The following is a 20,669-nucleotide window of genomic DNA, read 5'->3' on the forward strand; positions in this document are numbered from 1 at the left end:
TTGCCAGGTCTTGTCCAAAATTTTGTGCTCGCAATACTAAAAATGTAGTCACTTAAAAAGTGAACAACATTCGATTAAGTATAAAGCCAAATTCGATTACTGCATACGTTTTTTACTAAAAAAAACTTCACTAGTGGAAATGAAAAAAAAGTTTTAAAGCCAAATACGAGTATGTCATCTTATGACTAACTGAATCTTTTACGCAGCATTCAGTTACTAAAAAGTGGAAAAGTTAAAATCTTCAAATTATCTACTTGTATACTTATAATGATAACACTTGTTTTCTATTAACGCATTATTCATTATAAATCTTTATATTTACATAACAGCATTAACTTAGTAGTGACGATCCTACGTTTGTTTCTTTTCCTGTTTTGTATTGATCGTACCACAGAATTTTAGAAATCCTGATTGATATATTTTATTATTTTGTATATATTTAAATAAAGAAAAATTGTTTGATTCAATTTAATTATACACTACTAGCTTTTAACCCCCCCTCCTCCCCGTCCTTATGAAAATCTCGCTCTGTCTTTCTCTTTATCCTACAGCGTACAGTGCTCTTGGATTGTGTATACTTCTTCTTTTTGCTTCGATGAACATATACAGGGGCGTACTGGGAAATATACTGGGATATACCATAGGTGTCTATAGGGAACACTAGTCATATACAGTTGCATACTATAGGAGTACCTGGGTATATTGTAGGTCACTGTGGCATGCTGGGGATACATACCGTGGCATACTGAGATTTACTGAATGTACAGAGCATTCATACCGTATCATACTGTGGATATATCGTAGATAACTCTAAAAATGCTGTAAGATACGAGAAAGACAGGAAATTTTCATACGGATAGGGTATTTAAAAGCCAGGAGTGATAAATATCGTACTGAAACACAATCAATGAGATTGAACACAACTTACTGTAAATGTATTTTATTGAGCGCGCACGATATTTGTCGGAAACTGATTTTTGAATGAGTTAGCGTAGATTTGAATTAGCCCATTTCTCAATGTTCTTATTTATGCATGAGCAATACATTTAGCGTTGTACTTAAACGGAATTTCATTTCCGCCAAAAACGCCAATAACATAAAGCCAAATGTAATGCGTTTACAGTATTCCAACTTAGATTGTTCTCTCAAACACAAACAAAATGACAAAATAGTTATGTACAACCAATAATATTGATTTGTTTTTGTAGCATCCGGTGCTTGCAAACCGTTACCAGCTCCTACAAATGGGCAGATAAACTGTGGAGATTCGACGATATTTTAGTGAGTATATTGCACCAGTTATGTAACTTACATGATAAACATAATGATAAAAAATATATAGAAAATACCCATTTTAACATTAAGTAGTGTTTTGAATTTCACCGTAAAATTAAGTAGACATGCAGGGTTGACTGCTTAATTAAAGTTTTAAGTCCAACCAAAATCCTCTGGTTCGAAAAAAAATAATTCAAATTGTCTTAATGAATTTTCTTTTAATGATGATGTCATTATCGATGTTATTATGCCATAACTTTAATTCCGAATCTATAGGCTTAGAAATACTATCGCATTACCTATCAATTTATTATCAAAAGTATAAGTTGATCCAAGAAAAATTTATCAAATATGTGCATTTTTTAATGAAAGGAAAATTATTATTCGTCCAATCTGGCTTCAATGCGTACAAATCTGTTCGTCCATGGTAAAATATGTGTTGTGTGTCCCGGGCCGTCAGGCACAAGCTTCTTTCAAACACTTCTATTATTTCGACTATAAAAAAAACTATTGTGCAGTAGCATAAAAACACATTATTTAGCCATTGACATTGCATGGTTTCCTCAAATGAGTTAGAAGAAATTATTTGTAGACATTATATTTGTTCTGTAAATTTTTTCAGCCGCTGTACGGCCAATTGTAACTCTGGTTATCAGTTTGACAATGGAGATACCACAATACAGAAGGACTGTGATCCCCAGTATGGGATGTATTTTGGTTGCCCAACATTTCCAAAATGCATACGTAATGATTCAAACCCTTTCGGTCTCGGACGTAAGTATCCTGATCTTTTTTTAATTTAAGACTCATGATATCCTGTTTAATTATACATTAAGATATGTGTAGATATTGTGTAAAGCTTTGACAAATTTACTCCGCATTACAATTAATAAGATTGATTGAATTAACTGTGCAAATAAAAATTTATTTGCAATTGTGTGTTTATTTTTATATATACTCAAAGAAAAAACTCTTACTACCGGTATATGTTTGATGATCAAAATAGAGTTAAATTCCTCACATCAATGTACGGACATAAAAACACATCTGAAGTGCACGTGAATACATTTACATGTATACACTCAGTTCCAAAAGTGATTGAGTTCAATGTATAGAAAATACTTTTTTTTAAATGAAAAGTATTCACGTATTTAAAAGAAGTATTTTCTAAATGAATCCAAAATGCAATACACATGCTCACAAGATGCACAGAAGAAGCATTGATTAAAAAATGATAATTGATATGAGAGAGAGAATTGAATTCGGATTTGGGGGGCTTGTTGTGTTACATACATGTAGATAAGTCTTTGTCTTTAGTATGCATTTTTACCTAGTTGTAACAGTATTTTTTTTACATAACAAAACTACACTAGTGAATATGAAAAAAAAAATGGCTAAATTCGAGTATGTCATCTTACGACTCACTGCTTTTTTTACGCAGCATCCGGTTACTGAAAATTGGAAAAGTCAAAACCTTCAAATTATCTGTTTGAATACAAATTATGATAACACCCGTGTTCTTTTAACTTTTAACATGTAATTGCAGAAATCCTGATATAAATATTTTATTATTTTGTATATGTTTAACTGAAAAAATATTGTTTGACTCGATTTGAATATATATCTTATTGAAACACAATCCCCGAAATTGAAACAAGTTATTCCAACGTAGATTGTTCTCTCCAACACAAATAAAATGACAGCATGGTGATGTACAACCAATAATATTGATTTGTTTTTGTAGCATCCGATGCTTGCAAACCGTTACCAGCTCCTACAGATGGGCAGATAAACTGTGGAGATTCGACGATATTTTAGTGAGTATACTGCACCAGCTATGTAACCGCCATGATACTAGTAAACATAATGTTAAAGAAAGAAATATATGGATAACACCCCTTGTATCTGATAAAATAAGCCATTAAGCAGTGTTTGAATTTCATCGTAAAATTAGCTAGATATGCAGGGCTTACTGCTTGGTGAAAGTTGTTTGCCCAACCAAATTCCTCTAGCCCGAGAAAAATAATTCAAATTGTCTTAATGAATTTCTTTTAATGATTATATGAATAGGGCCATAACTTAAATTCCGAATTTATAGGCTTAGGAATTCTATCGCATTACCTATAAATTCATTACCAAAAGTATAAGTTGATCCAAGAAAGAATTATCAAATTAATGAATTTGAATTACAGGAAAAATTTTATTCGTCCAACCGGGCTTCATAACATACAAATCTGTTCGTCCATGGCAAGATATGTGTGTCTCTAGCGGTCAGGCACACGCTTATTTCAAATACTATGAAAAAAAAACAACATATTCTAACCGAATGTCGAGATTGCAGAGTTCAGTTTCCTCCATTGAGTTTGTTTGTTGTCATTATATTTGTTCTGTATATTTTTTCAGCCGCTGTACAGCCCATTGTATCTCTGGTTTTCAGTTTGATAATGGAGACACCACAATACAGAAGGACTGTGATCCTATGACGGGGATGTTCTTTACTGGCCCGACATTTCCAAAATGCATACGTAATGATTCAAACCCTTCCGGTCCTGGACGTGAGTATCCTGATTTTTTTTAAATTTAAGTCTCACGATAGCCTGTTTAAATATACGTTAAGATATATGTAAGTATTATGTAAAGTTTTGACAAACTTACGCTGCAATACAACTAATTAGACTACTAGTAATTGAAATGACATTATATATATATATATATATATATATATATATATATATATATATATATACTTAAAGTGAAAAACAGCTTTTATTAGAAGTTTGATAATGATTGATTGATGGTATACTGTTTAACGTCCCTTTTCAGAATATTTCACTGATATGGAGACGTCACCATTGGCGGTGAAGGGCTGCAAATTTAGGCCTATGCTCGGCACTTACGGCCCCCGAGTAGAGAAGGATCTTTATCGTGCCACACCTGTTGTAACACGGGGCCTCGGTTTATACGGTCTCATTAGAAGGACCGCCCCATTTAGTCGCCTTTTACGACAAGCAAGGGGGGGCTGAGGACCTATTCTAACCCGGATCCCCACGGGGATGTTTGATAATCAAATAGAGTAAAACTCATCACATCAAATGGAATTTTTAAGAATTGATAATTTAAGTAAAAGATGTACGGACATAAAACACATCTAAAGTACGCATGAATACATGAACTTGTACATGTATATTTTCAATTCCAATGCTGGTTGCGTTAAATGTATAGAAAATACTGTTTAATTGAAAAAAGTGTTCACGTACAAAACAGTATTTTCTAAATGAATCCAAAACACAATACACACGCTAACAAAATGTACAGTTGAAGCATTGATTATATGTGATAATGAATATGCGAGAGAGAGAGAGAGAGAGAGAGAGAGAGAGAGAGAGAGAGAGATGGATCCGGATTTTGGGAATTTCTATGATATATAAAAGAGTCTGTCTGTTTATTATAGTTTTTTTTTAAATTATTTAATCATTGAAAACTTTATTTTTCAATATTTTAAAGCAATATATATTTTCCCTTGTATATTTTCTAGCAGCTTAAATTTTGCTAAAATTACAATAGAAAAGCTTTGCATCAGAAATATAAATAAGTGTATTAGAGAGGTAGTCAGTGCAATATTTGTTCTTATAAAATAGGAAAAAGATGAACTGCTATTTGTTTTACCCGACAGGACGTAATCTTACTTCAATATCACGGTGACTTTACGCACAAACGATGTAACACTGTGAGTAATTTATAACTAGACAAATTGGCGAATTTTTCTGTCTCTTTCATCAAGATTATTTCACTCTTATCTTTAATCATATCTCCTACACTGATATTTTGAACACTCTTTATTTTTTTAATAACGTATTAAGGGCAGATGAATGAACTCAAGATACCCAAAAATCTATTTCAAATGACATGATTTAAAAAAAAATCAAAGTGTAAATTATCAAAGTGTTAAAGAAATCAAATCCTTCCACATAACGCGTGATAGATTTTGTCCTTGACCTCGATATATTCTTAAGAACAGCACAAGATCTTTTGTCTTTTACATTGTTTCTTACCTTGAATTGTTTTCAACGAATTTAATCATTCGTTACATAAACAATTTAATTTGTAAGAAGCGTGCAACTTATGGTGATCCTATGTTTGACTGAAATACTAAAAATATTGTTTAAAAAACAAACAACATTCGATTTAAAGAAGTATTTCATTGAAACACAATCGATGAGATTAAACACAAGTTATTCCAACGTAGATTGTTCTCCCCAACACAAACAAAATGACAACATGGTGATGTACAACCAATAATATTGACTTGTTTTTGTAAATCCGGTGCTTGAAAAACCGTTACCAGCACCTACAAAGGGGTTTTCATACGGGCAGGGGTTTTAAAAGCCAGTAATGATAAATATATCTTATTGAAACACAATCAATGAGATTGAACAAAAGTTATTAAAACTTAGATTGTTCTCCCCAACACAAACAAAATGACAACATGGTGATGTACAACAATTAATATTGACTTGTTTTTGTAGCATCCGGTGCTTGCAAACCGTTACCAGCTCCTACAAATGGGCAAATAAACTGTAGCAATTCAACTATATTTTAGTGAGTATACTGCACCAGCTATATAACTTCCAGGATAAACATAATGATAAAAGAAAGAAATATATGGATAAAAACCCATTGTATCTGATAAAATAAGTCATTAAGCAGTGTTTGAATTTCATCGTAGAATTAACTAGACATGCAGGGCTGACTGCTACGTGAAAGTTGTCAGCCTAACCAAAATCCTCTAGCTCGAGAAAGACAATTCAAATTGTTTTTATGAATATCTTTTAATGATTATGTGAATAGGGCCAAAACTTTAATTCCGAATGTATAGGCTTAGGAATTCTATCGCATTACCTATAAATTCATTACCAAAAGTATAAATTGATCCAAGAAAGACTTTTCAAATATATGAATTAAATTACAGGAAAAATTTTATTCGTCCAAACGGGCTTCATTTGGTACAAATCCGTTTGTTCATGGTCATATTTGTGTTTCTCGGGCGGTCAAGCACACGGTTATTTCAAACACTGCCATGATTGCGGCTATAAAAAATTGTTGTGCAGTAGTATGAAAAAACACATTATGTAACAATCTATTGACACTGTATGGTTGAGTTTACGCCACTGAGTTAGAAGAAATTTATATATAGACATGATATTTGTTCTGTACATTTTTTTTCAGCCGCTGTACGGCCAATTGTAACTCTGGTTATCAGTTTGACAATGGAGATACCACAATACAGAAGGACTGTGATCCCCAGTATGGGATGTATTTTGGTTGCCCAACATTTCCAAAATGCATACGTAAGTCAAAAATAGATATAAACAGTGAACTGTAGCGTAAAGGAGGGATATCTACTTAATCATGTCAAAAAATAGTAAGGCGTTACCTTATAAGGTCCTGTAAGAAATATATTAGGGCATCTCGATCCTTAATCCAAATCCTTAATTATGTCCAAAAAATAATAAGGACCATAAAAACCTTAATTATTCAAAAAAAGTAAGAAATTTCCTTAATCATTTGAAGAAATACTGAGGCATTTCCTTTGACAAATGTGAGATCCTGTAAAAAATAATATATTTGGAATCATCGATCCTTAATCAAAAAGTAGAAAAGCATCTCCTAAATCATGTCAAAAAATAGTTTGGCATTTCTATCCTAAATCATGTTAAAAAAAATATAGAAGGGTATCTCATAAATCATGTGAAAAATATACCAAAGCATCCGCTTAATCCTTTAAATAAAATAATGCATCTTGGTCCTTAATCATGCCAAAAAAGTAAGGAATCTTCTTAATCTTGTCAAAAAATAGTTTTGATCTTTAATCATATCCAAATAGTAAGGTATTTTTTAAGTCAGGTTAAAAATTTGTAGGCATCTTGATCTCAAATCACGTCAAAGATATTTTTAATCATTTCCTTAATCCTGTAAAGATATTAAAACACCTCCTTAATCTTGTCAAAAGATAGTAAAATAACTTATTCATCCTGTCAAAATAAATACTAAGACACCTCCTTAATCCTGTCAAAAATAGTAAGGCACCTCCTTAATCCTGTCAAGAAATGGTAAGGCATCTTCTGAATCACATTTAAAAAAATCGTAAGAATCTCTAAAATGATCTTAAAAAGTAAGGCATTTTAATCATATCCTAAAAATATTAAAGCATTTACTTAATCAAAAGAGGTAGAAAAGTATCTACCTTAATCAAATCAAAAAATAGCGAGGCATCTCGGTAACCATATTTAAAAATGTCAGGCATCCTGATCATGTTTAAAAAATACTGAGGCATTTACTAGTACTTAATTATGACCAATAATTCATATGGACTTTCTTGTTAAAATTCTTTTTTACAGCTACAAACCCCCCAGTGACGAAATCTGCATCACCTGTGTCCAGTACATCCTGAACAAAAGCGAAGTTTTAAATGAGAGACTCCATTAATCACACAAAAGGGAAAAAAGAGGAAAATTAAATAAGAACTTTTAAGATTTAATGTGTTGTAAAATGCAAAATTTCATTTAGATGATGAATGTTAATCTTGATAGGATGTGCTTAAGATGTTTTTTAAGAAAAATCTGAGGGGCCAATGAAGCATGTCCATTATTTTTTTATTTATACAAAATAAAAGCTTAAGAAAATTTGTGAAGAAAAAAACATTTCACAAGATTCTAAACAATAAAGAATGCGGTAAACATGTACATGTATATGAAAAATCTAAACTAAAAGTTGAATATTTTAAATTGCTTATTTAAGCAACAATATGAATTTTGGTATAACAAATTTTAATCAGATTAAAAATTTTGATGTAATGAAGTGGTCTTCTTATTGAATACTTTGAAAATATACGTTTTTATTGTAATATTTTGTTTGTGACCAACACTTTAAATATGCTACATGATACCTTTGCAGAGCCGAAGGCGATATGTAATAGAATGGACTCTCCTTCAAGCATCCTTTAGTATGTACAAGATGAGGGTCATTCTATGTAATGAGCCTGAGGCTCAAGAGGGTATCATGTACCCAACCCAATTTGATTTTATTTTGAGGGAAAATAATCCACCCATATGGTGTTTGTTAGTTGTCACAAACAAGCTTCCAAGAATGATTTCGGCACGTGGAGCTGTGCTTTATATACTACTGACCAAAGGTGTGTATGCGTCACACAGGTCATTATTTTTTAGCTTCTTTAAATTGAGATACACCTCGCTGCACTCGGAGATAATGCTACATGATACCCTCTTGAGCCTCAGGCTCATTACAAAGAATGACCCGCATCCTGTACATCCTAAAGGATGCTTGGAAGAGGGTCCATTATCTTTGTTTACATTTTTATTGCAGTTACTTGTATTTGTGTTTGTTTTGTATACAGCAACTATTGTAAGTTTCTTTGGTGTTTTATATCCCTGCATTAGAAAAAGTTTACCGAGTGCTGTATAGCGTATGTCCGTCTTCATCGGTGACATCTGATTACACTGAACAGTGACTATACAGCCCCTTTATATATCCTTAGAAATGGGGAGAGTCCTATCGAATATGGCGGACAAATTCCTTTTAGGGATCGTTTTCAGCTTTAAGAAAGGTCTTGTCACAAGGAATACACCTGTGATATGGATTTAGCCGCATATATTCAAAAGTTATGGGCAAGGTTAAACTTTTGCTGACAAACAGTTTAACATGCAGATGTTGAGGACAATTAGGCGAAAAATCTTCTTTAGTTTCTCGGGCCATAAATTTCCAAATTTAATGCAGCAGGCATTTTTTTCTCTCAGATATCAACCTATTCTTACTTCTTTCTTCTCCTACAAAAATTATAAACTCAGCTTTATTTACAATATCAAAAAAGCTAAGCATTTCTATCCCCCTTGAAAAAATTTGCGAGTCTCTGTTAATATGGATGCAGCATTCATTAGAGCATTACATTTACTGTAAATACTACTGAGTCATGAAATTTAAATAAAAAATAACCTTAATCAAATTATTAAGTGACGTTTTTGGGGTTACTTTCAGATTTAAAATCTTAACGTTTATCAAATACTGTACTTTAAAAAAAATCATATTTGATAGAAAAATTGTTATCAAATGCCAGTCATTAAAAATATACCTGAAAAAGTAACAAATTATTATGACAAGGAATGCACATCATTTAATGATATATATCATACAATATATACACAATCTACAAAACGTATATCTTTGACTAAGACACAAATTTCATCGAGATTTAATACTATTTAGTTGGCAACTGGAGATTTCTTAAGGATGTTTGCATTCCTTCAAAGTAGTTACATATCATACACATTATCATGATACTTTACATTTACATTGTATTTCCATTACAGAAGATTGTATTAGTGTTGTCAGCTTAATCAGTGTCAAGATCTACTGATATAATAAATGAAAGATGCCTACAGGTTTCTCTAATTCAAGAAATATTTTCATTAAGCTTTATAACCAAAACATAAATAATTGGAATAAACATCATTTAGGCATGATTTTAAATGGAATTCTGTAAATTTCAAAATGCTTTCTTTTCTACAATTTTTATTGAAACTGTACGAGAAAAAGTGATATTGAATTGGTTATGACGTCAAAACTGATCTTACACAGGCTAATCACAATAACTAGTTATGGTGTCACACGACGTAGGTTCTACGTTAAGAAGCAGAGCAGAAAATGGAATCTCCAAAAGATTCATGAGGTGTAATCATTATATTTTCAACAATTAATCCTGTGTTGATATGACATATATGATACTGAACTTAAGACATCACAGATACTGACTTCATTCTATTTCATAATTGGCTACTTTATAATGGAAAGACATTGATCGTAAAATAACAACTTTTTTTAATCGTCAACTTCACTCACTGAGTATTGACGTAGAAATACCGTTATACCCTAATCACCTGCATCTCAAGAGTAAGAGTAAGCCCTTCAACGGTATATGACGATTTCTCGAGTGAAAACAAGATGTGTTTGTGAAACACTGATGCCCCCGTATGGCAACATAGCGAAGGTTAAGCTTTCTCAAATGCAGATCAAATATGTTGGTAGCAAAGTAAGGCCTTTTCACAAGAAATGCGAAACATAAAATGCTAGCTACACCTGTTCCAGGGTTATGACCAAGGTTAACATTTTATAATATAGGACAAACTCCATTTCAAGGTCAAAGGGTCAAGGTTGTTGGGTTCTAAAGAAAGGTCAAAGGGTCAAGGTTGTTTGGTTCTAAAGAAAGGCTTTGTCTCAAAGATTATGTATGGGAAGTACGAAAGCGCTGGTCCTTATCGTTCAAAAGTTATGACCAAGATCAAAGTTTGAAAAAAAGTAGGTCAAACTCCAAGGTCAAGGTCAAAATTCTTGATATCAAATGAAAGGTCTTACCACAAGGAATAAACTTGTGAAGTATGAATGCCGTAGCCGAACCCTTCAAAAGTTATGGTCAATGTTGTATTTTTAAAGTAGGTCAAACCCCAAGGTCAAGGTCAAAGAGTCAAGGTTCTTGGTATCCAATGAAAGATCTTTTCATCAGGATTATATATGTGAAGTATGAAAGCCCTAGTACTAACTGTTCAAAAGTTATAGCCAAGGTTAAAGTTTTTTCATAGATACGGAAATCTCCAAGGTCAAGGTCAAAAGGTCAAGGATGTTGGTATCCAATGAAAGGTCTTTCCACAAAGAATACATATGTGAAATATAAATGTCCTGGTATCTATTGTTCAAAAGATATGGCCAAAGTAAAAGTTCAAAATTTTTGTGTTAAAGTGGGTCAAACTCCAAGGTCAAGATCAAAAGGTCAAATTTTGTGGAACCCAAAGAAAGGTCTTGTCACAATGAATACACATGTGATATATATATATCATAGCTCCACTAAATCAAAAGTTATAGGCAAGGTTAAAGTTTTTGCGGACAAACAGACAAACAGAGAGACAGAGAGACAGACAGACAGAGAGACAGACAGGACAGACATGACAAAAACTATATGCCCCGAAACTTCGTTTACGGGGGCATAAAAATTCTCTATTCTCCATTAGAGTTGTCTTCCGCTACTCTCACAACATTGTGTACATACGAGGGTTGTCCAAAAAGTACTTGGGCAATGAGGTTCTTGTCAAACTAAATGGTTCAAAATATAATGATTGCATACCAAAATATTAGTTATAAAAATCCAAGTCAGAATAGTTTGATTTTTTTGTTAGAAAATTAATATTCTTGTAAAACTCGCGGTCATTAATGGTCGACGATAGTGCGCACGGACCAGGGTTACAATGTCATAAAGTTTTAATTAAATAAAGTGCTGTTATTAGAATGATTATTTTCGGTACGAGGGTTATTCGAAAAGTTCGTGGACTACTGTCATATCTTTTTTATTTGAGGTCATATGTTAACCAAATTTGGTAGAAGTATTTGGTAATTTAGTAAGTTACAAACAATACACTAAATAATGTCTGTTGTCATATTCTCTGTAAAATGGAGCAAAATCGAAAAACAAACTAGATAATCAAATTTAGAATTGTTACATTGATTCGTATTCAAAATTTTTGTTTGATATTTTGCTTTGTTGAAAAGAAATCAGTTGGAGAAGATAGGTAGTCCTCATTGAAAAGGACAAAAACGATGACGTTTCAGAGCGTCATGGAGCAGCGGATAGCGATGCAATCTTGTCTTTAACTCAGGAAAAATCCGGAATAAACTCAAAAATTCTTGAAGGAGTCAAATAAATATGTCACAAGCAAGTTGTGCACATGTGTACAAAAAGTACAGGCAATATTTGAATTACATTGACATTGTATCAGATAAGGACAATCTGTGAAAAAACGGTTTAACTGTAAGTATCTTAACAATAACTTTGAAAAGTTGGAATGTTAAGGTAGGATTCTTCTCATATTTCTAATATTTAAAAATTAATGAAATTTTCACAGAATCAAGAAGACAAAATCAGTAAGTGATAGTATCAGTGAAATTAAATTTGACCGTTTTATATTAGCGGCAAGGTCAGGTCAAGGTCATTATCTTTTTCTTTGACATTAAGAATAAAAAAATACTGTTGCCAATCATGTAATACCTACTTCTATTTCAAAAGTTTGAAGATTGTTCATTTTGCATGAAAACATATCACTATATCGGGTCTATAGCATGATATTACCAAATATACATAAATGATTTAACTTAACTGGATATTGGCTAATCCGAATTTTCTCTGTTTTTCTTAATTTTTTAGGATATATTAGTTATTTTCATATGCTTCCTATATTTAACTTTTTCTTATTTTCACATATTATAAAGTAGTCTTATAAATGTACAAAATGATACAAAAACAAAAAGTTTTGATCGTTTACTAAGAGAGAAAAATTACTTTTTATGGATTTTTGGCTCAAATCTGCACTTTGATAGGAAGCGTTTAAAAGCTAACAAAGTTCTAGTTTGTTTGAAAAATCATATTTATTTGATACATTTTGAAAGTTTAGTCCCTCATTATTAATTTAAATTAAATTTAAAAATTTCCCCAAGTCTTCGATTGTGTAAAAATTATACCTAAATTCATTGTTCTATTATAATTTTGAGAGACAGAAAAGATATTTTCATACGCCAACATTCCGCCAAAAATATAGTCCCTGCTAGTTTTCAAACGCAGTTTACAATTTCTATTTAAAGTTGTACAATTGTGATGAGGAAAGAAAAATATGGTCTTTTAAATTCCTTACACCTCAATATATTATAAGACATATAAGCAAATATACTTTGAATGTTTCATCTAGTCAAAAACCAGAGAAGAATCCTACCTTAAGGAAAGACATTGGCGCTTTAGAGTTGCTTACATTGTGAAAGTAGGGTTATGTAGTAAAAGAAATTAAAAATCGGACAAAGGAAATTATACAACGAGAGCAATTCTTTTAAAAAATAAATGTCAAAATTAGAAAAGATTGATTGTATATTGTTTAACGTCCCTCCTGAGAATTTTTCACTCATATGGAGACGTCACCGATGCCGGTGAAGGGCTTCAAATTTAGACCTATACTCGGCACTCAGGGCCATTGAGCAGTGAGGGTTCTTTATCGTGCCAGCGCCTTCCGTGACACGGGACACACGTTTTTAAGGTCATATCCGAAAGACCCGTGACTTTCACTTCTAGTGTTGAGCGCTTGGCGAAGGAACAGTCACTACCTTTGTTTACGTCTTAGGTATGACGCGGCGCCGCGATCGAGAATCGAACCCGGCCTCCCGATCACGAAGCGAACGCTCTACCACTAGGCTACCGTGATATCTAAGAGACGAGTGTTTACACCAACCAATCTTCACCAGATTTCAAATTATGGAAAAGATTTTTCAAAGGTTTAGGCTATTCCCATAAAAACACAAATTAGAAAAGAGATTTAACGAGTGGGCATTGGATTATACTTTGTTAAATGTATAGGAATAGTATTTTTATTCTTGACACTATATTTTGACGTTAATTTGCCGTTAAGTGTGCTCCTCGGGTAAAAAACATGTTGATTTTAAAATGAAGTAAATTGATTTCTGTGTATTCTAATAGAATGGAACTTCACACATCAACAATACAAATATTTTTTACGTATTATACTTATTTTAAATTCTCGTGAGAAATATAACATAAATCATACATGTTAACTCTCCCGATTTAGGCGGGAGTCTACCGCTTTTTCATCTCATCTCCCGCCTACCGATTTTACTCGCAAATCTACCGCTTTTCTTACAAAACGCAATTTTTATTTTCCAAAGTGGCCATTTTGAAGCCATAATCAGCTGTTTGTTATGTAAATCCTAAAATCTCGTTGATGTTTTCAAGATATCGCGTGATTTAAATCGGGAACACGCAAACGCTTTTTGAATACGTAGAACTCAAGCTTGCTTTTGACAATGACTGGTGAACACATCTCAGTGATTACATTAGCGACGAGAAATGTCGTCGATATCCCCGCCAAGAAAAAGGAAAAGATACAATTCTTGCTTCAACAATGAATGGCTGAAAACTTTTGACTTCATTCACAGAAGTAAAAAAGGTGATCTGTACGCATTTTGTACTATTTGTCATACAGATTTCTCTGTAAGCCATGGCGGAAAATACGACATCGAGAAACACAGAGAGACAGAGAAGCACAAGCAGTCATATAAAGTAAGATCTCAACATTCAAGTTTGAAAACTTTATTTAAGGCAGAATCAACGGACTTAAATGAAAAAGTACGCCAGGCAGAGTTACTATTTGTGGAGTACCTTGTGGAGCATAATCTCCCGTTTGCAGCTGCAGATCACTTTACCAAACTTGCAAAAAACATGAACCCTGACAGTGACATTGCCAAGAGACAATCTTGTGGACGAATGAAATCAACAATGATTGTGAAAAACTGTTTGGATCCGACATACAGAAATCCTGTTGTGGAATACTGCAGAAATAATATGTTCTCACTGTTAATAGACGAGTCCACTGACTATGGATGTGACAAATGTCTTGTCATTCTGGTTCGCTATTTTGACTCTCAACGTGGTGCTGTCACTAGATTTCTAGATATGCCAGTGTGCAATATTGGAACAGGGGAGGCAATTTTTGAAGTCATAAATGAAACTTTCAGGTACATTTTTTCAGAACATAATGTCATTTATTAATAAAAGATATTGATGAAATAATATTGAAAATTCTTAAAATGTATTTATTTCCATTGCAGAAAGCTTAACATTCCTTGGCATAATGTTGTTGCTTTTACAAGTGACAATTGTAACGTCATGAAGGGAGCCAACAATTCTGTCATATCTAGAATTAAAGCTGTTCAGCCTGATATATTTGATGTCGGCTGCATATGTCACCTGACAAATCTGTGTTGTGGCAGTGCTGTTAAGCAGCTTCCTTTTGCTGTTGATGACTTGCTGATAGATATTTATTTTCACTTCAACAAAAGGTAAAAATTAGCTGAAACTTGAGTCATACAATTTTACTATAGCCCTACAGGAAATAAATTAATTCCATTCCAACAAATTTTTTGAGTGAATTTATATTTTTCATATGTTAGTTCAAAGAGAGTTGAGGAATACAAGGAATTTGCTGCCTTCACAGAAACAGATCCATTGAAGATACTGAAGCACTGCACCACTAGATGGCTGAGTCTTGAGAAGTGTGTAAGGAGAACTCTTCATCAATGGCCAGCACTACAGTCCTATTTCTCAAGCCACAAAGATGTTGAAAGATCTGGAGGACGAGTGAAAAAAATTTCAGAACTTCTGACCAATCCTGAAGTGAAGCTCTACTTTTTGTTTCTTGATTTCATCCTTGTTCCTCTCAATGAGTTCAACACTCTTTTTCAGGTACAATTAATGAATATGTGGTGCTTTAAAATTTAAAAATATTTAGCATTGAGATAAATCATTATTGCTTTTATGTCATTTCAACAGTCTGATCGTTGTCTGCTGGGGTCCTTGAAGTCAGAAATGGAAAGACTTCTCAGAAAATTCACAGCAAAGTTCATCAAAGCTTCTGTCATTAGAGAACACAACACAGACCTTACTAAAGTCCCATTCTACTCTGATGAGGCCCAACTTTCAGATGAACTCCTGGCTGTTGAAATGTCAGCTAGATCCTTCCTGGCAGAAGAGGAGGAAAACATTCCAATTGCAACACCATCAAGATTTTTCATGTAAGTAATACAGAATCAAAATTTATCACTTTGAAACATGATAAACAACATTAAGAAAAGAAAAAAAAAATAAAATATAGAAATCATCTTATTATTATCATTATAGGTTTGTCAGAAAATTCTACCAGGCTGTAGTTTCAAAGATGTTGAAGAAATTTCCATTTAAAGACTCTCTGTTACAGGATCTCAGAATCATTGACCCCAAGAATAGAAAGGATGTTACAGCTGAGACAGGTTATTACATTTTTATCTATTTCAAAGACATGTGCACTTAAAAAAAATTAAAGTCATGCATTCTGATATCTTTTTATTCTTCTAATTCAGCAATGAACTTGGCTAAAAGGTTCAAGATTCTTCAAGATGAGGACCTGGACTCTTTGACTGATGAGTGTCATGATTATGTGGTTTCCCCTGATGATGACCTTCCATCAGCTGAACAAGAAATCAACACATTTTGGATTGAAATGTCCCAACAAAAGCTTGCCAATGATCAACTCAGATTTCCCAAACTGTGCTCTATTGTTAAAGCCATGATGGCAATTCCAAATTCAAATTCTGAATGTGAAAGAGTGTTTTCTTGTCTTAAGAAAATCCAAACCAGTTTCAGGTCAGAGTTATCTCAGGAGACCATCTGTTCCATTCTAGCAAGTAAACTTAACAATGACAATGTGTGCTTCCAGTCAATTCCAACAAAGGCAACTCTCCAAATGGCAAGAACAGCCACTAAAACCTACTGTGAAGAACACAAATAAAAACTTATGTCTCATTTAGTATTGTTTTTCATCTCTTTATTCATTATAATAGGTATATGGGGTGAATATTTAGCAAAAAAATGCCGCGAAAAATGTCGCGCACAATGCTCCCTCTTTTGGGGTAAAAATCTCCCTCTTTTTCACCACTTCAGGTTAACATGTATGCATAAATTGACTTCGTCCACGAATTTTTCGAACAACCCTCGTATTAAACGAGTCAAAGCTAAGTAAAGATTAAATATATCACTAATATAGCGGCTATAATAATTTTCTGATATTTTTAATATCGTTTACTTTATTCGACACTGAGAATATTACGCCATGAACGCAGGGAGTATGTTTCAATAAAATGACAGAAAAAGTGACATCAGCCATCCGAAGGGGACAGAATCCTACTAACATATAATTGTGGTTTAATATGATTGAACCGACTTCAAACACAAAATTCTTATTCAAACAACTTGAAATCATTAGAATATATTTTGTCTGTTGATTTGTAATTGATGTATACGGTTTTTCTACGTTTGTAAATTTTTAGACACCACAAGAAGTGAAAAAGCAAATTCAAAGAATTGTTGTCCCCCATTTTCGGTGTTTTTGTTGTTGAGATGTCATTTTTATGACATATTGTGACAAATATGAACGCCCTATCATAAGTCCCTTAGAAATTATCATAGAATTTGAATTTGATTTTTTGTTTTAAAATAAGGTCATTCGTGAAGCTCAATGTGGCCAGAAATCACAGTCTGCTCGGAAATATCTTGTCACATTAAATACACATGTCAAATAATAAAGTCCATATCTTCTCAATATAAGGAACAAGATGCGTTTTTGAAACACTGGTGACCCCGTATGGCAACATAAGGAAGATGAAACTTTTCTTAAATGCGAATGAAATATATCATCACCCAAATTAAGGTCTTCTCACACGAAATACAATTGTGAAATACGAAATCCCTAGCACCACCTGTACAAAAGTTATGGTCAAGGATAAACTTTTAAAAGAGAGGACAAACTCCAAGGTCCAAAAAACTGCAAGAAAAGTTGTTGGTTTCTTAAGAAAGCTCTTGTCATAAGGATTAAATGTGGTGCGGAGAGGATCAGAAACTCTTGACTTAGGAAGATGCGTCAAATCCCGATGGGTCGCTGTCTTTAAGGACGCCTAAGTCCGATGGTCACACCAAAGTCCCCTGGCTCGTTTCCTATTAGATGCGTTGTGCTAAAAATCGGTGGTCCGATACGCCAAAGTCTGATGGTGCGGAGGAACAATCAACGTTTATGACATCACAATAGCCCGATGCCATGCCGTTGTTCTGCATTCAAATTCTATTGAATTAGTATTCCTTTCGTGTACACAATTTTACTGATATACACAACAAATTATTAACAAAATCTTACAATCTCTCGATTGGACATCACTTACGAGGGTTGTCCAAAAGGTTCATGGACAATGGCGTTTTTGTCAAAGTGAATGGTTAAAGATATGCTCATTGTATACCCAAATATTAGTTATGTAAATGTAAGTCAGAAAAGTTTGGGTTTTATTGTTTGAACTCAATTTGTCATATCTCGTATATTTTCTAAAAGAAAAAAAATGCAAGAAGTATGTTTTAAAAATTGACTGAAAAAGCGACGTCGGCCATCTGAACGGGACGGCGTCCAATCAAACACTCATATATATTGTTTAATATGGTTCAAACGTCATGAAACACCAAAAATTTATTTAAACAACTTGAATTTATTAAAATCATAGACCTTAACGCTATAGGTCTATGTTAAAATATAGTAGTCCAATGATTTTCAATTGGTGTATACGATTTTTCAACGGTGTATAAAATTTCGAATACACATAAATAGTGGAAAACCACTGTTATTTGATGAAAATAGGAAATTCCTATTCATGACGTTGTTATAAATCTAGCGCCGACGGATTGCATGGGTTGTACATTTTGTGTATACGAAAATTTTATATTGCTCGTAAATATTTTTTATTGTTTTGAATTTTGAAATTTAAATTAGTTATAATCTATACATAACTATTATTGCACACACGCGTCAATGTGGCCTAATAAAGAAAAAAATGTATCCATGAACATGACTTTGACGACATCGTGTCTGGTGAAATTAACGTTACGCCAGACTGGCACGTGTGGCTTGCATATACAAAATATTGCCAGTTATCGAAGAAAAATAGTCTAAGCGCGATAACTCCTTTGTCTTTAACCAGATTTCCCAAATAACCCCAAGTCATAACATACGCTTGAACGTGCATCCTTTCTGCTTCATCGATTTTAATCACCCACCACCACCATCTTAAATGTGGTAATAGGCTACACCAACACTGATAGGATTTCACCGATCATCCCTCAAACTTTGATACATACTTTGGTCAGTTAAGTTATATAGTACGTGGATATCCTTAAAATGATGTGCGGTATGATATTATTTAGCGTGTTCGAAAAGTGTCCCTAAAAGTCACGTGGTTACACAGGCTATAAATAGTAAGGCCATGTAGTAGCACGGCACTCTAAGCTCTCTCGCTAGGATTAAAGATTTCATGTAGTATGGCTAATAGTGATGCAATGGAGTGCAATGAATTTGGGCTATGCAGTTGTATTATTTAAAGATGGTTATGTGTTAGCAGTATATAAATGAATATAGCACTAGCAAGCAGCGTTCCTACTTAACATGTGTTGTGTTTTATTCATTTAGCACTTCATTAAATTATATTCGGACGAACGAAGTGAGGAAGAATATATTTATATTCGGACGAACGAATTGTAGGAGAATATAAATATAGTTTTTTCAGCATACGAAATCTTTTGCTAGTTTTTATCTGTGTTTTTATGCTGTTTTCATTTTCTAATTCCAGTGCAACATCAACCATCGTCATGGCTTTAGAGACCCTTCCAGGCTGCAATCCATGCCGACGCACTGTAGAATTTTGCAACAAGCCATCTCTTACAACTTCTGTTTACCCTCCAGGGTTGTCAGTACCATATGGCTCCTCGTTTCTGCAAACCGTATGCGCTTAATGCCAGATTGAGGATCGGCGCTTACTCATTGACACTTGCAATAATACTTGATCATTGTCTATTGTTTTGATACCTTTGGTTTTTTGTACGTATTGACCCTTTGATAAATAAAATAAATCCGGGACAGATATACTGCCATTCTGAATTACTTATTCTTTCGAGATAATTGTTTTGAAGCACGCGCAACGTCCAATAGAATGGAATGGTACAATTCAAATGTCATTGAGCTAAGAGCAAAATCCAAATTGGGAAGAGAACAAACACGGACCTCTAAAATATCGCAGATGGGACCAGGTGCCATACTGAAGTAAACTTACCCTGCCGATTGGTCACAGTCGCCTTGCGCCCCTTGTCAAGATCCGGGCAAATGGTAAAATATGTAGACAATTCAGTGCTTAAATGATGGCTGAACAATTTGTTTGAAAAATGTCAGCATTCGACTTAATGATAGACTCTATTTGCCGGAAATCCATTGATTGTGTCGTTTTGTCCACCAAAGAGCTTGTTAAATGAGTCTGCTGATATCCATGTTTCATAAAATTGTTTTATATAAATGTTTTTATATAAAAAATGTTCGTAGAAAGATTATGATCTTGTTTGATGTTTCAACTAGTATTCTATATAAATTGCTGCAATAAATAAGGGAGACTGACTGTAGAAGAACTGAATTCATCACATTTATCATTAAAAAAATAATGAGACCAGCCCATTGGATGAGTCTATAAACCGAGATCCCGTGTCGCAATAGATGCTGACACCAAAATGTTCATCACTGCTCAATGGCAAAAGTGTCGAGTACAGGTCTAGAGTTTGAGTCGCCGGTGGCAACTGATGGAGTATTTTAGTGAAAATTCTTAACCCCTCCCTGAGAATTTTTTACTCATATGGAGACGCCACTTGCAGGTGGAGAGCTACATAT

At 33.5% G+C, this 20,669-nt stretch overlaps 2 protein-coding genes across 2 annotated transcripts in view; both read left to right on the top strand.

Annotated features, from left to right (window-relative positions):
- Positions 1-1,208: 1,208 nt before the first annotated feature.
- The window catches only part of LOC134282944 (multiple epidermal growth factor-like domains protein 10), a gene marked incomplete at its 5' end in the record, with an annotated part of 40,032 nt that continues 20,571 nt past the window's right edge, over positions 1,209-20,669 (top strand). The window contains 6 exons of the mRNA XM_062765364.1: positions 1,209-1,281; positions 1,898-2,049; positions 3,020-3,092; positions 3,679-3,830; positions 5,802-5,874; positions 6,502-6,623. Coding sequence (XP_062621348.1) covers positions 1,209-1,281; positions 1,898-2,049; positions 3,020-3,092; positions 3,679-3,830; positions 5,802-5,874; positions 6,502-6,623 — 645 coding nt within the window. The remainder of the gene's footprint in view (positions 1,282-1,897; positions 2,050-3,019; positions 3,093-3,678; positions 3,831-5,801; positions 5,875-6,501; positions 6,624-20,669) is intronic.
- On the top strand, positions 15,360-16,873 carry LOC134282943 (uncharacterized). The gene is made up of 3 exons (XM_062765363.1): positions 15,360-15,634; positions 15,722-16,197; positions 16,288-16,873. The coding sequence occupies exons 2-3, from the start codon at positions 16,107-16,109 to the stop codon at positions 16,713-16,715; spliced, it is 519 nt and encodes a 172-aa protein (XP_062621347.1). The 5' UTR covers positions 15,360-15,634; positions 15,722-16,106; the 3' UTR covers positions 16,716-16,873.

The sequence above is a fragment of the Saccostrea cucullata genome, unplaced genomic scaffold (assembly GCF_032062105.1).
Source record: "Saccostrea cucullata isolate Sc308-1 unplaced genomic scaffold, CSIRO_AGI_Scuc_v1 ctg1877, whole genome shotgun sequence".
NCBI classification, from domain to species: Eukaryota; Metazoa; Mollusca; class Bivalvia; order Ostreida; family Ostreidae; genus Saccostrea; species Saccostrea cuccullata.